Genomic DNA, 16,338 nt, shown 5'->3' on the forward strand with positions numbered 1-16,338 from the left:
TCTCTCTTCTGCTTCCTGGCTGCCATGAGCTGAGCCACACCCTTTCTTCTGCCGCACCCTTCCACCATGATGCTCTGCCTCACCTCAAGTCCAGAGCAATGGAGCCAGTCGACCCTGGACTGAGACCTCTGAAGGTCGGTGAGCAAAAAGGAATCTTTCTTCCTCTAAGTTGTTCATGTCAGGCCTTTTACTCACATAAGTTCACATGTTCACTAATTGGGCCATATTTGAATTCTGCCAGACACTTTTCTGGATTCTGATACAAACAGTGTCCTGATCTCAAATGTAGGCAAGCAAGAGAAATGCACAGGTAGGCAAATAATATCCCATAACATGCTGCCCTGCAATAAGAAGGCCCTTGAATTATCAGCAAACAGGTCTGTAACACCCCTTCTTGAACTTGTGTCTTTCAAGTTCAAACACCTGACATTTGTGTTTAAAGCAAAGTGACTCTGTGAAGCCATTGGCATATCATTTTTCTGCATCATTCCTTTTTTCCATTCTTACTACAAGAATAGTTGTAGAGACTAACTCAATCATTAGAAGCAAGATTTCACGCTCTTGGGCAGATGAGAATCACAAGTTTAAAATAACATTACTTGTTCTATAGAGTGCTCCCTGAAAGCAAAGCATACTCAGATTAATTGGACAAGAAGGAAGACTGTTTGGGGAGATGAAGAGCTCCAGCTGACTGGGGCCCTGTCCATTGTCATCTGGATGAAGAGCAGGGTTGAGGGATATGGGCTTTTATGACCTGGCTCCCTTGGTAGTCCCTCAAAAATAAAATTTGAGAAACAAATCTGTCATCCACCTCCCATGTAGGTTCAGCTATACCACTGTATGTAGGTTTGGCCCAACTTTGGTACAGAATGGAGTTGGATGTACAAACTGAAGAGCCAGCTCCTGGTCTAACCAGCTTTTTGAAACCCTTGCAAAATGGTGTTATGTAACTTGTAAAGGGAAGTGAGGAGGGCAAGTTTTAGATGACAGAGCCTGATTATGTCCTTAAAGTACACTGTTCAGAACTCTCACCTTCACTGGGAAAGGGCAGTTTTGTAAAAATCTCTAGGTGGCAAGAGTGGAACGTCACTCTCTCTTTTATTAGCGTTCCCTGTGAAGCACAAGTGAACTGTGGAGGAGGCCGGTCATCTCCATGAGCTTTGCAGGCTTCCTTCTTTCCCTTCCTAGCCCTGGGTGGGTCATTCCCCATGGTGTTATTTATTGTCCTCTGCCCCCTGGGAGCTTCTGTATCATCTTGGCTATGGTGGGACCACAGACATCCCTACTATGCTCTGACTTTATGGTATCAGTACTTTCATGCTTGGACTCTTCTCAGTCAGATGTCCTCAAGCTGCATCGAAAGTAGCCTGGACCCAAATCAGTTTTCCCCACTCCGTTGCCCATGGCCATTTCCAATGATGTACTCTGCATGGACCCCTGCCCAGAATCTTGAGTGCTTCTCACGTCTGATTTTCACCTGTCTTTCTTATTGTGAGAATTTACTCTTGTTTATTCTTATTATGGACCATTTAAAATTTACACAAAGAATGATACCTGTCATCCAGCTATAGCAAAAATTTCTATTCATGGCCAATATTGTTACATCTATTTCTCCCTCTATCCCCATCTTACCAAGGAACCATTCTTACTAGGGACAAGCAAATCCCAGACTCATCATTGTAATATTTCAGTATGTCTAAATATTTCAGTATGTGTCTATAAAAGATATGATCTTGTTCACATATACATACACATAATCACACTACTATTGACACGCCAAAATATATTGACAATTAATACCAAATACCTTGTCAATGTGTACATTTCCCCATTTGTGTCCCATTCTATTTAAACTACTTGGATCAGGGTTCAAATAGTGTCCACTCATTGTATTTGACTCATCAGCCTCTTTAATCTCTTTCAGTCTAGAAGTTCCTTATTCCTTTTCTTTTTCTTATAATTTATTCTAAAGTACCTAATTTGTCCCTAGGGTCTGCCACATTTTTTTGTTCTGCTTATTCTCTGCTCATGGGTGTAGCATGTTCTTCTGTGCCCTATATTTCCTGCCAACTGGTCCAGTTAGACTGAGAAACATGATCTGATTCAGGTTTGATTTTTTTAGCAAGAACATTTATTGTAGAGAGTGGTGATTTGAATCAAATCATGGCCTTTGATTCTCTTGTGTCTATGTTTTTGCTAGAGCTAACTATGCAAAAGTGCAGGTCAAGATGCCCCAGTTGCTAATGTAAGCCAGGGGTGGCTATGTGCACAGGTGCACAGCTTTATCAGTCGAGGCCTTGAGTTCGGCACCTTCTCCCAGGAATAGAGAATTCGGAGCAAAAGAAGATGACCCTAATGTCTCGCCATTCCTGCATCCTTTAGATTGCCTGCTTTGCTGAAACTTTCCCACAATTAACCTTTTGATAAAACCTTTGTAATAAACTTGCTGAGCTAGCTCTTATCCAGGCTTGATTACCTACCTGGCCCCAGCTTTTTACTGTATGTGTGTCTGTTTGTCTTTTCTTCATCCCCCATCACTCCTGTGTGTCCAGTTATCTCCTTAACTAACAGCCAGAATCCAAGAGAGATGAGAGGGCCTCAGCACTTGATGGAAGCACATAGTGTGGCACTCACCACATTCCTAGTTGTTTCGTAGCCCTAAAGATTAGCAATCACCAGCCACTGTGTCCACTCCTGCTCTGCCCTACATAATGAAAGGGTGATCAGTCAAAGGCAATGGGATTCAATTAAAAAGAGAAGATGGATCAATGTGTCTGGTGTCACTCATACAATGTATAGAATAATACCACCTGGCAGGCTCCCCAGGCAGGGAGCAGGCGGAGCTGATGGACTGTTTCATGCAGGTTAGTAATTTCTAACGACCCTCATGAAAAGACTTGCATTGAGAGCTCTACTGGGTTTCAGTCTTTCGAAGTTTCCTTTTGATGACTCATCTATTCTACAACAAAATTACACTGTTTTGTTGTTATGAAGACCAACAGAGAAGGAAAACATGAGCAAGGTGTTGAGAATCTCAGAGATCTGGCAAAGACTGCTCAAGTGGATCAGCCACATCCTAGATACCACCAGAAGTCAGAGGGAAGATGAGACTCCTCTTTTGGAGTGCTTGTGCTCTGATGTGAAACCCAGAATGAGAACCCCAGTCTTTGTTGGTAAGGCATGCAAGAGATTTAAATGAGGATAAGTTTGTGCGCTTTTTGAGAAGGGGGGTAGTCATTAAAGATCTATATTGGTCAGAACAGAGAGCAGGCACGTAGTACCTGTTGTGCAGAAAATACTCACAGAAAGCTGTTGAACTGTTTGATGGCCTTGAACTTTGCCCTGGACTGTGCGTTTCTGTGTCAAGCAATAGGTTGAATGGACCCCACAAAGTCATACAAAGGCAAAGCTTCTGAGAGAAGTCTATGAAGTCACACAGAGATTGGTCAGTGTCATTCCCTATCAGCTGTGCTCTATCACATTATCATCTCTATCATCTCTAACAACTAGATCTGAGGGTTTGGCTTTTTCCAGAATCACCAGCTGGCAACACAGGCCAGAGGTAGGCTGATGAGTGGAAACCTAAAATAGAGAACTGAACCTACAGTTGAATGGTCAGATCTTGTGCATGAAACAGACTCAGAATTTATGGCCAATGTATTCATTTTATTTGGGAAATATTGACTATCTGTGAGGAAACATAAAGTGAATATGTCACTTTCTGAATTTAGAACTCAAAGGAATGGAGAAATATTAGGTTTTTGCTCATAAATGGTATTAAACTCTACATGCTGTTCTGTCACTGCTTTTTAGCCCTAGTTAAAAGGTGGACATCCCCAATCTGGGCATAGTGGCACACACATGTAATCCTAGCAATTCAGGAAGTTCAGGCAGGAGGATCACATGTTCAAGGCCAGCCTGGGCAACTTCATGAGACCCTGTCTCACAATAGAATAAAAAGGGCTGAGGATGTAGCTCAGTGGTAGAGCTTTTGACTAGCATGAGCGACGCCCTGGCTTCAATACCTAGCACTATTAAATAAGTAATTAAATAAAAATGGACATTCTAGTTGTTTCTAATTTTTATTAATATAATATTGCAATTAATAACATTTTATATCCACTTTTCTCCCATTCTAGTATGGGATAAATTCTGTTGCAAAAGCTAACATATCTTTTTGTTGCAAAGATGGCAGGAGATGATCTAGGTGAAAATATTTTATAAATTGCAAGTGTTAAGTATGACTATCATTGTACAAATGGACAAATTAGATTTATAAACTACACTCATAACTACCTATTTAATGTGTACAGTTCTGTTTTAGAAGAATCTTTCTACTGTCCTGTTTCCCAGGAGTTGACAGTAATCATTAAAAAGAAAAAAATCAGTATCATTTCTAATATTTGCAAACCATATACCTGTTGGAGTTTAATACATAAAGAACTCATACAATTCAATATCAAAAAATCAAACTTAAAAATTATGAATAGACATTCCCAAAGAAGACATCCAGATGGCCAAAAAGTATATAAAAAGATGCTCAACATCACTAATTATAAGGGAAATGAAAATCAAAAACCACCAAGAGACATCACCTATTATGGCAATTATCAAAATGATGAGCTAAGTATTTGTGGGGATACAGACAAAAGGGAACCCTTGTATACCCGTTGGTGGAAATGTAAATTTGTACAGCCATTAGAGAAAAATGATAAAGATTCCTCAAGGAAATTAAAAACAGAATTACCATATGATTCAGCAATCCCACTTTAGGGAATATATCTGAGAGAAATGAAAGTAGAACAGGTGTCTGCACTCCCATGTTTATTATAGCATTATTCACAATGGACAAGACATGGAAGCAACGTGTGTCTGTTGGGAGATGAACAAATGGACAAAGAAATTGTGGATTATATATATACAGAGGAACTTTACTCAGCTTTAAAGAAAAAAAGTCTTGCCATTCATAACCACATGGACGATCCAGAAGACATTATAGTAAGTAAATACCAACCAGAGGCTAACAGACAAAAACTGTATGGTGACACCTATATACAGACTCCAAAAATATCAAACTGATATAAAAGGTTGGGTGGGCAAGGGAATCAAAGGAAATGTCAGTCCAAGGATATAAACTTTCAATTATACAATATATAAGCTCTGGGGATCTAATACACAGCATGGTGCTATGATTATCAATACAGTATTGTATACTTGAAGTAGATCTGAAAAGATTTTACCACACATGCAAAAAAAAAAAAAAGAAAAAACATGATTGATAGGTACACTAATTTGATTATGGAAATCATTTCATAATATTTAAGTATATCAAATCATCCTATTGTATATCTTAAATTTATACCATTATGCTGTACAATTATACCTTAATTAGGCTGGAAAAAGAAATATCATTTCTATGTGACTCACCACACCCGTAGGAGTTGAGATTGGGTTTCAGGTGCGACTTCACTGCTTTCTATGTGATATCGACATGTGACTTGACGTCTCTAAACCTCATTTTTGGGCTGGGGAGGTAAATCAGGGTTAGAACAATTGCCTAGTATGTGCAAGGCCCTGGCTTTCTTTTAAAAAAAAATGTAATTCTCATTTTCCTCTTCTTTATTGGGAATAGAATCAAAAAAAGTTTTTTTTTTTTTTGATGTGGAGGTCCTAGGGATTAAGCCCAGAAGCACTTTACCATGAGCTACATCCCCAGCACTTTTTATTTTTAATTTTTAAGACAGGGTCTCACTAAATTGCTTAGGGCCTTGCTAAATTGCTAAGGTGGGCCTTGCTAAATTGCTGAGGCTGGCCTTGAACTTAGAATCCTCCAGCCTCAGCCTCCCAAGCCCCTGGGATTGTAGACATGTGCCATTGTACCCAGCTCAAATTATTCTTTTCAAAATAATTTTTAAAAACATTTTTCAATTGCCTTAAATAATGTACAATACTAATCAGTAACTAACGAGGAAATGAAGATCATCCAAAGAAACTTTTTATTTATTGTAACCTCTGAGGCATCAGGCCCCTTGTATGGCATAGAGGTGTAGCCATTTTTGTTCCTCCCTAGATAAAAGTTTGGGGAAAAAATGATAATCTCCCTAAGGAATAATTGGGGGAAAATACAGATTTATATAAAATACAAAGTTGTTTTACAATTCTGAAGTGATAAAGATCTTTCTAACCATGACTCAAGTAATGAGAGTAAGGACTTAAAAATTCATCTATGTTAAATAAAAATATTCTGCAACAAACTGGAGAAATGTTTGCGATTTGTGTCACAAAGAGCTTATCTCCCTAATGTAAAAAAGATCCCCTAGTTATCAATGACACAAAGAATTAAGAAAAAGGGCAAATGATACAGATAGTTCACAGAAGAGGAAACACAAATGATTCTGACATATGTTAGCCAATCAAAAACCAAATGTTTTCTCTGATATAAGGAGGCTGATTCATAGTGGGGGAGGGAGGGGGAGCGTGGAAGGAATAGAGGAGCTCTACATAGGGCAGAAGGGTGGGAGGGGAAGGGAGAGGGCAGGGGGTTAGAAATGATGGTGGAATGTGATGGACATTATTATCCAAAGTACATGTATGAAGGCATGAATTGGTGAAATATACTTTGTATACAACCAAAGTTATAAAAAAATTGTGCTGAATATGTGTAATAAAAATTGTAATGCATTTAGCTGTCATTTATAAATAAAAAAGAGAGTTGTTTTACTCTTAGCTTCCTGTGCCATTTTAGATGTATATTCCATTTCCATTCTTTCTGAATTTACTTTTAAATTCCTAACATATATACCTGCTTAATCAAGTCCAAAGTTAATAATATTCCTATCCTTCACCCAAACAATACAGGAATTTAATTTTTGCTTAGATAATATTGAAATGGTGCAAAACTCAAAACTGAAAATATAGTGAAAAATCTCTCTCCTGATTCACATCGACCCAGTTCCCATGAATTAAGGAAATCATCTTTGCCAATTTCAAGTGTATTCTTACAGAGATCTTGTATATAAAACAATGATGTCATGGATTCTCGTCTTGATTTATTTTATCCAAACGGTAGGACACTGTACACATTGTTCTACACTCAACATTCTTTTTAACTTGACAATTATGAAATTGTGTTTAATGTTTGCCATTATTCACTCCCTGCCCTGTAGATGGAGAATGCTGAGAAATCCATGTGCATTGTTCCAACCTGCTCAGAAAATTCTGACCCAGACAAAAATACATTTATCTTACATCATAACTCAAATAAGTTCTTTTATTCATGAATATGAAGGTTGTTTTTAATTTGTGCTATTTCAAACAATACTGTAGTGAATAATCTTGCCGTGTATCATTTAATACCGTATGTGTATCAGTGTGTGCACAGGATAACCCATTTGATTTTAAAAGCCTCTCAAAAATAATTATTTTTGAAAGTTAATGCTTTGGTAGATACATCAACCTGTTTGCTATTGTTGATTCACCCACTGTATATCTTCTTGCTAGAGCCAATATTTTATAGGTTGTTTTAATATTGGTCTAAAAATGTCTTTAGTTACCCTCATTCATTAATCCATGTTCTATTAGGTAAAGAATTGTAAGCTGATATTTATTTTCCCTGGCACTTTTTTTAAAATTTATTTTTTAGTTATAGGTGGACACAATATCTTTATTTTATTTTTATGTGCTGCTGAGGATCAAACCCAGTGCCTCATGCATGCTAGGCTGCTCTACCTCTGAGCCACAACCCCAGCCCTTCCCTGGCACTTTGAAGTCATTCTTGAATTATATTCTGAACTTTTCATTTCTGACCTGAAGTGAGCAGCTAATCCTTTTGTAAGTTTTTTTCTTTTTTCTTTCTGACTCCTTTTTTAAAGAAGCATTTGAGATATAATGTACGTAGAATCCTGAATGAATAGCTTAGAGACTTTTTACTTTGTATAGGGCCCTGTGACCATGAAAGTCTGAAACATTACAACATCTCAAAGGGGACCCAGTGTTCTTTCCTAGCTGACACCCTCCCCTTGCTGCCAGAGAAAGCAGCTCTCCTGACAGTTAACACCATGGATTAGTTTTGCCTGATCCTGAACTTTACATAAGTGAGGATAGGTCATTTGTTCACTATCTGACTGCTTTTAATACACCTCTGCCCCTGGTGCTCTGCAGTTTCACTATGATATGAATGTTTCCTGGCTTTCTATCTCTGAGCCACTGTCTTAGTGACCCTCAGAACTGGTCTCCAGTTTGCTAATTTCTCTTGAGATGTTTCTTATCTGCTGTTTAACTTTTCTTTGGAATTTCAAATTTCAATGATTTTTAAACAAATTTCCAGGAGTCCTATCTGTTCTTTTCTCGTCTCTTTTTTTCTTGTCCATGAGTGTCCCGTTTCATCCTGTTTTCCATTTTTGCAATGGTCCATTTTTGCATATATGTAAATAATCTTAGTAATATTTTTAAAAAGATTTTTTTAAAGATGGGTACAATATCTTTATTTATTTTTATGTGGTGCTGAGGCTCAAACCCAGTGCCTCACTTGTGCAAGGCAAGCGCTCTATCGCTGAGCTATAACACTAGCTCCCTTAGTAATATTTTATATTCTCACTTTTAAATTGTTACTTAAACTAAAGTTTTTGAATGCTACTTTCTCAGTTTGTTGTGTTGGCTGTTCCTCTGGTGGACTGTTTACTAGTGTGTTTCTTGTTTTGTCTTTGGCAGAGATTTTTTTTTTTTAAATGTATGAGACTCTTGTGCCCTGATCATAGAAATATTATTACAAAGTAATTTTGTGTTTGCTTCTTCAAGGTCCTAAAGACTTCATTTTAAAAAAATAGCTTGGTTGTTGTTTTATTGTTTTTTTAATGTTTCATTTTGTGTTATTTTAAAATTAATTGCTTTGCACTTACAAATACAGGTGTTGATTATAAGACACTATTTACCCATTGTAAAGAAGACAGATTGAAATGATTCAAATATGTAACTTAAATAATAAATTTATATTTAGCAACATAATGCTACCCCCAAACAATTATATACAGTGATCTTATTTTTCATATGAAGAAGTGGGATGTGGTGGCAGGTGCCTATAAACTCAGCAGCTCAGGAGGCTGAGGTAGGAGAATCACAAGTTCAAAGCCAATCTCAGCAACTTAGCGAGGCCCCAAGCAATTTAGTGGGACCCTGTCTCAAAACTGAAAAAAAAATGGGGATGTGGTTCAGTAGTTATGCATCTCTGGATTTAGTACCCAGTACCAAAAAAAAAGTCTTATGGAAGGGCAAAAGGCCAAGATGGCAAAATAATACTAAAGGAGAATTAAGAGTTGAGAGAGAACGTGACTAGGGGCTTGCATTTTGGTGCATGTTCTGAACAGAGGTGCCAGCAACTTTTCTTCATGGACTATTTTTCCAGGGATGTTTATATAAAAAACAACTTGGAAGAAAGAGATACTTTCCCCTCCAGGGCAATGGGCAGATTTATTTGATGTTTAAAATGATGAAGAAATGTGTCCCTCTGAGGTAGAGGCCAGGCAGGCTTGCTGCTAGCTCCTCAGCTGTTTCTAAAGCTGGGGTTCTTTCTTTTTTTCCCTTGTTAAATTTTAATTTGTTATATATGACAGCAGAAAGCATTACAATTCATATTACACATAGAGCACAATTTTTCATATCTCTGGTTGTACACAAAGTAGAGTCACACCATTTGTGTCTTCATATATGTACTTTGGGTAATGATGTCCATTTCATTCCACCATCTTTCCTACCCCCATGCCCCCTCCTTTCCCCTCCCTCTCCTTTGCCCTACTAAGAGGTCATTTAATCCTCCCATCCCCCCCACCCCCATTATGAGTCAGCCTCTTTAAATCAGAGAAAACATTTGTTTTGGGGGATTGGCTAACTTCGCTTAGCATTATATTCTCCAACTCCATCCAAAGCTTGGGTTCTTCATGGTGACGTGTACGGCATTCACCTCAGCCCTCCTGGGCGCTTGTGGAACTTGAGTGCAAGGGTGACCAAGGTGAACATGAAGCTCAGCCTGCCCGCTGCACCATGAGTAACAAAGTCCTTTCCTCTGACTCACCAGCCTCAGGTCTTCTGCCTGTATCCATGAAACTTTAGCAGGCTGACATGGTAGCTTGCAAACAGGACAAAAATCTCAGACCCTCCCAGTTCTTAACAACAGCAACATTTATTATAAAAATATAGAGAGTAAAATTGGTGGAAAGGAATAATAAATAGGCACATGGATATAAAAGACAATGTTATATGGTGAAGATGATATCGCAGGGCTATAGGGAAATAAGAACTACTGAATCAAAGATTCAGGGGACATCAGTTATTCAAAAGGAAAAAACTAAAATTAGATCCCTGCCGCAGTCCCGCTGCAGCAAAGTAAGGGGGGGTGGGTGACGAGCAACTTGTGTACATTGATACAGCAGGAGTGGGAGCCGTTTATTGTAGGACAGGAGGGGTATATATACATTCCACACAGCTTATCTTAATTAACATAAACTAGATACAGCAGTCAACCAATACGGAATCTCCACACTTAATGGCTCCCTGGGTTACTTCACAAACCACTCCCCCTGGCAAAATGCCAGGCGCCATCCTGACTTGTTTACAGACTCTAACAGATCCCTGACTCAAACCGTACCCAAAAGCATATTTAGAAATAAATTCCAGTAAGATTTAAGGTCTAAATGTGAACATCCAAACTTTAAGTATTTTAGAAGAAATTGTAGATTATCTTTCTGATATCATAGTATAGAAGCATTGGTTGGTTGTTTGTTCTCTTTGTGGGCTGGGGATTGAACCCCCGTGCAAGCTAGGTAAGCCCTCTATAACTGAGCTGTATCTCCAGCCTCCAAGGAGATTTCTTTCTTTTTTTTTTTTCTTTTCTTGTTTTAGTTGTGTATGGACAGATTGCCTTTATTTTAATTATTTACTTTTATGTGGTGCTGAGGATTGAACCCAGGGCCTCACGTGTGCTAGGCAAGCACCTTGCCACTGAGCCCCAGACGCAGCCCCCCAAGGAGATTTCTTAAGACACAGAAATACCAAACCATAAATTGAAAGATGGAACCAAATTAGAATTAAAAGCTTCCATATACAAGAGCTGGGCTGTGGCTCAATGGTAGAGTGCTTGCCCATTGTTTTAAAAAAATGAAAGCCTGGGCTGGGGATGTGGCTCAAGCAGCATGCGTGTGGCCCGTGTTTGATCCTCAGCACCACATACAAACAAAGATGTTGTGTCCGCAGAAAACTAAGAAATAAATATTAAAAAAATTTCTCTCTCTCTCTCTCTCTCAAAAAAAAAAAAAAAAAACCACCATAGATAATCTAAGAGGAGCATTTTATAGCCTTTCTCTCCAAGTTTCTAGTGACCTTTTTTAGGGGGGTGGTAGGTTACTGGCATTTGAATCCAGGGGTGTTTCCCCACTCAGTCACATCCCCAGCCCTTTTTGTTTTTTATTTTGCAACAGGGTCTCACTAAGTTGCTTAGGGCCTCACTGAGTTCCCGAGGCTGGACTCGAACTTGCAATCCTCCTGTCTTAGTCTCCTGAATTGCTGGGACTACAGGTGTGGCCACTGTGCCGGGCTTCTGATGACTCTTTGTGTTATTTTTATTGGCTTTAAACCCCAGCACCAATTTGTGAACATAAACTCACACTCCTACTCCTGTGTGGACACAGGCTTGGAATTTTCTCTTTTGTTGGTGAACTCTCCCCAGCTCCTCCCCACCCTGCTCCAGTGGCCCGCTTCCAGCCCCAGTCTGGAGTCTCAGGCACACTACAAGTCCCTCTGATCCTGGCAGGGAGGAAAGTCTTTTTCTACATCTTTTTCATAGAGCCAACAGTGCTTTCAGGTTTCTGGTACTCCAGGGGTGCGGACAGAACACCATGACAAGAACAGGAAGCTTGAAAAAGTGCTCAATAGAACCATCAAAGGACAAAAGCAAAGAGCCCTCCCTGCCTCCTAGCAGCCCAGGAGGGATCCAGCCAGTGTGGATGCTACACCCTCAGCCCTGGAAACCACCCCTGACCTATTCCTCCTGCAGGCCACAGGCAATCAGCAGTTGCTTCTGTCTGCCTTAAAAAAAAAAAAAAAAAAAAAAAAAAAGGAAGAAAGAAAAAAATTCACCCATATTTTAAGTACCTGGGACTGTCCCTTTCTTTCTTTAGAACTCAATTTCGTGGGTATTTTAGAACTTTTTGATCTAGTAAAAATTTATGAAATTCAACAAGTGTGCTTGTTGCAGAACTGCCCAATCCCAACTATACTTCCTGTGCCATCCTATTTGCTCCCAAGAAAACCTCATTTGAAGGGAATAGGACTTGAAAGACTTCTTCAATCATTCAATTTTAAGTTAAAAAAAAAAAAAATGTTACTGACTTTGGAGAAGCTCTCCTGCCCTCATTGGCAAAATTCTGGCCAGTTAGAGGGGTACTGTTTCAAACTTCCTTACAGCAATCTGACAGTAGGAATGCAGTCAAAACCTTTCCAAACAATAGGAATTATCAGAATTTTCATCTGAAAGAAAACAGTCTCTGGGAGTCTCCCTGGAGAAAGATAGAGGGGGGGGGGAGAGGAGGAGGAGGGGGGGGAGAGGAGGAGGAGGAGGGGGGGGGAGAGGAGGAGGAGGAGGAGGAGGAGGAGAAAACTGACAAAATCCAAAGAAGAAAGAAAAGAACTTGCATCACTGAATAATAGTCATAATAATCACATGCTTTTAGTATGTGCCAGATTCTGTTATGATGTTTTCTAACTCATTCGTCCTAACTACAACATTGAAAGGTGAGCAGTGTTATTTTTATTCCCATCTACAGGCAGGGACATTTAGACAAACTATAGGACAGTCAACTCCATCAGGTGACACAGCCAAGAGTGTCCTTGACCACTTGATGCTGGACAGTGGCACAGGTGTGGACTTTTCCTTCCAAGGAGTGTTCAAGCAAAGGGTGCCTTAGCCTTTTGTGGTCCTGGAACATTAAAGAGGAATTTAGCAAGATTTAGGGAACCTTGTCACTAACTTTTCAGGGATTCTTAACCTGAGGCCAAAGGTTTTCCAACTGGGCATAGAATCCAAGAAGTCATGGGATTTGAATGGAGAGTAAAAATATACTTTTTAAGTTACCTGTGGCAATTCTTATCACAATTTAGGATTTTTCATTATTTATGTTGGGAAAAAAACAATAATATTATCAATCTTTGTGATGTTGTCCTCAATAGAAACCACAGATTTTCATGTCACATTTGGTTGTCACATGTAACTCAAAATAACATACATCCTCATCACTATCTCAAAATCATGGTAGTTGTTAGACCAATGGCCATATCTTATTTACCATGTTAAAAATGAAGCACATATATCACAATATCATATTTTAAGATATATATTGATATCCACATTTCCATTACTTTTATAATCATATGTATTTTATTTTAGGCATTTAAAAACATTTTGAGAATGGTCCATAATCTTCATCATACTGGCAAAGGGGTCTATAATACAAAAATTGTTAGGAAGCCTTGTTCCAGAAAAGGGGTCAGCAGCTGTGGATCAAATCCATCTGCTCGGTTTTGTCTGACCTGTGAACTATGAATAGTTTTTACATCTATAAATGGTTGGGTAAATTTTTTTAAAGGATAATGTTTCATGACATGTGAAAATTTATAAAATTCAATTCAAATTTCAACATCATGTATACCAGAACACAGCCATGCACATTTGTTTACTATCACTTAGGTCTACTTTTGCACTCTGACAGAGTTAAAAGATGGAGCAGGGATAGAATGGCCTGCAAAACTTAAAATATTTTCTAAATGAGCCTTTGGGGAAATGTTGTCATTCTGAATTAGAGAAGTGTAAGATGCTGAAGACAGGGAGGAGGTCTCCATTTCTTTGCATGACTTCAGTGAATTCCCTCAGGCCTGTGGATATTATAACTCATTACCAGGGTTCTGCTACATCCTTTATGGTACCTACCCACTAATTTGGGAATCTTACTGAATTCTCCCTCCCTCTTTTTTTTTTCTTTAAGCTTCCCAGTCAAGAACTCACATTCCCTGGAATAAAGGAGAGCACCCTACATTTATTTAGCAACAGGAAAATGAGAAGAGGGCTAAATGTGTCCAGCTAAGCTTTAATGTTAAAGGAAATTACTAAGTAATGAAGCAAGATTCCGCTACAATGCTGTTGCACAACGTGAATTATTATGCAATAGAAAAAGTAATCAAAAAGAGGCTAGCTCACAGTGTAGTTTTCCAATACGTGCTGATTGAGGGGAACTTGGCCCCATGGATGATCCCCTTGAAGTTACAGCCCAGCTATGTACAGTCCTATGAGAAAGACCTGGAAACAAGGAAGCCTATTGGAAAGCCAAGGAAGTAACCTTGTTAATTCCTTATTAACAAAACAATTCTGTAAAATAGTGCTATCAAAAACAGTAATTTAGCCAGGTGCAATGGCACAGGACTATAATCCCAGCGACTCAGGCAGGAGGATCACAAGTCTGCATCAGCCTCAGCAACTTAGCAAGGCTCTAAGTAATTTAGCAGAACCCTGTCTCAAATTAAAAACTGTTGGGGATATGGCTCAATGTTTAAGTGCACATAGTTTAATCTTTGGTACCACAAAACAAAACAAAAAGACGGTAATTTAAAAGGCAGTAATATGGTTTAGAGGAAAAGAATGAAGCTTGCAGGCAAAATCTCTAGGTTAAAATTTCAACCTCTTCCCTACAGGTTTTCTGCCTAAGACAACTCATTTAAACTCCAGAGGCCTAGAGAACAAGGGAAAGGGGAAGCCACATTTTTCTGAGAGGTGATGAAAGGACTAAGTAGGAGAAGACACATAAATTACAAAGCACTGTACACCCTGCTGATGACATGCAAGATGACTGTAAATAAGAGCATTTGGCACATGACTGTATTTCCAGCAGCAATTCTGGAATTCAAAGCAAGAAGATCTCAAGTTTGAGGCCAGCCTCAACAACTTAGTGAGATCCTGTCTCTAAATAAATAAATAAATGGGTCAGGATGTGGCTCAGTGGTAGAGAGCCCCAGGTCCAATCGCTAGTACCAAAAAAAAAAAAAAAAGTATTTGGTACAATGTGGAGTTGAAGCCCATGCCAAGAAAGTTGATAAATATGTTTTTTTGCCCCATTTAAGTGTGCTTATTCATTCATTCGTGTATTCATGTCTGCCACATCTCAGAAATGACTTAATCCCAGCGACTCAGGCAGGAAGATCACAAAAATTTTTGGCCCGGGGGCCAAAAGTAGAGCAATGAACAAAGCAGACAAAATTCTCTGTTGCCCTGGAAGGAGAAGGATAAATGACAAGTAATATACTCAAGTCACAAAGATACTCAAGTCATAGTATATTAGAGGAAGTACAATGGAGGAAAACAGAAATAAGAAAATCAGACTAAAGGAAGAAAATAGATGGCACAGAATGAAGCTAGGAGGGAGGTAGAAACCAATGCTTTTAGACTTGTTACTTTCTGGGCCAATAAAATTTCCCCAAATACTGGGACTTGCCACAGGGATGCTACCATGTTCTTTGAGCAAGTAAAAGCATTAAAAGCAAGACAGAAACAAACCCAACAAGGGCTGGGGTTGTAGCTCAGTGGTACAGCACTTGCCTAGCATGTGTGAGCCACTGGGTTCAATTCTCAGCACCACATATAAATAAATAAAATAAAGGTCCATTGACAACTTCAAAAAAAAAAAAAAACCAGACATGTATTTTAAAAAAGCAGAAAATTATCTTACCATTGACTCCAACCCTAAATTTCTTTGTTAATACCCACAAAATAGGAAAAACATCAACACAGAATACAGGGTAATCTAGTTCAGTGTTATGAAAATAACATTGTTATTTACATTTTATGTCAGATGGATGAAAACTGGCACAAGCTGGCAGTGGATTAGAGAGAACATTTACACAAAATGACCTGTACGCTCTCCCTCTCTCCAAGCAGTAGACCCCAAATAAATAGGACCCATGAACCTATTGGTCAGTGCAGGGATGGAGACACAACCAGTCACTCAAAGAAAGAAAGATTTTTCCTGGTAGGGCCCTGAGAAGAACTTTTCCTAAGTTTTTCCAAGGATATTAAATACCATCTTCAACCATATCCTCAGACTGAATTGGAAATTTTTATAAAATGTATTTTTTCAGTTAGACAATGGAATAATGTCAAAGTATAATTCAACAAAAGAAAGTTTTCTGGATACAGTCCAGGCTAACTGCTCTTTGATCCCCTTTCCAGCTGAAAAGGAGCTGAGTTAAGGGATCCAGGTTCTAGAGAACTAATTGGACTGTACGTTATTCATACAAGTCTCCAAG

General features: G+C 38.8%; 1 protein-coding gene across 1 annotated transcript in view; it reads left to right on the forward strand.

Annotated features, from left to right (window-relative positions):
* The window catches only part of PGM2 (phosphoglucomutase 2), a 51,239-nt gene extending 36,206 nt beyond the window's left edge, over positions 1 to 15,033 (forward strand). Inside the window, exon 14 of the mRNA XM_081303215.1 lies at positions 14,731 to 15,033. Coding sequence (XP_081159341.1) covers positions 14,731 to 14,743 — 13 coding nt within the window. The 3' untranslated portion in view covers positions 14,744 to 15,033. The remainder of the gene's footprint in view (positions 1 to 14,730) is intronic.
* Positions 15,034 to 16,338: the final 1,305 nt, after the last annotated feature.

The sequence above is a fragment of the Spermophilus citellus genome (genome assembly GCF_964194105.1).
Source record: "Spermophilus citellus genome assembly, chromosome: 8".
Taxonomy (NCBI): domain Eukaryota; kingdom Metazoa; phylum Chordata; class Mammalia; order Rodentia; family Sciuridae; genus Spermophilus; species Spermophilus citellus.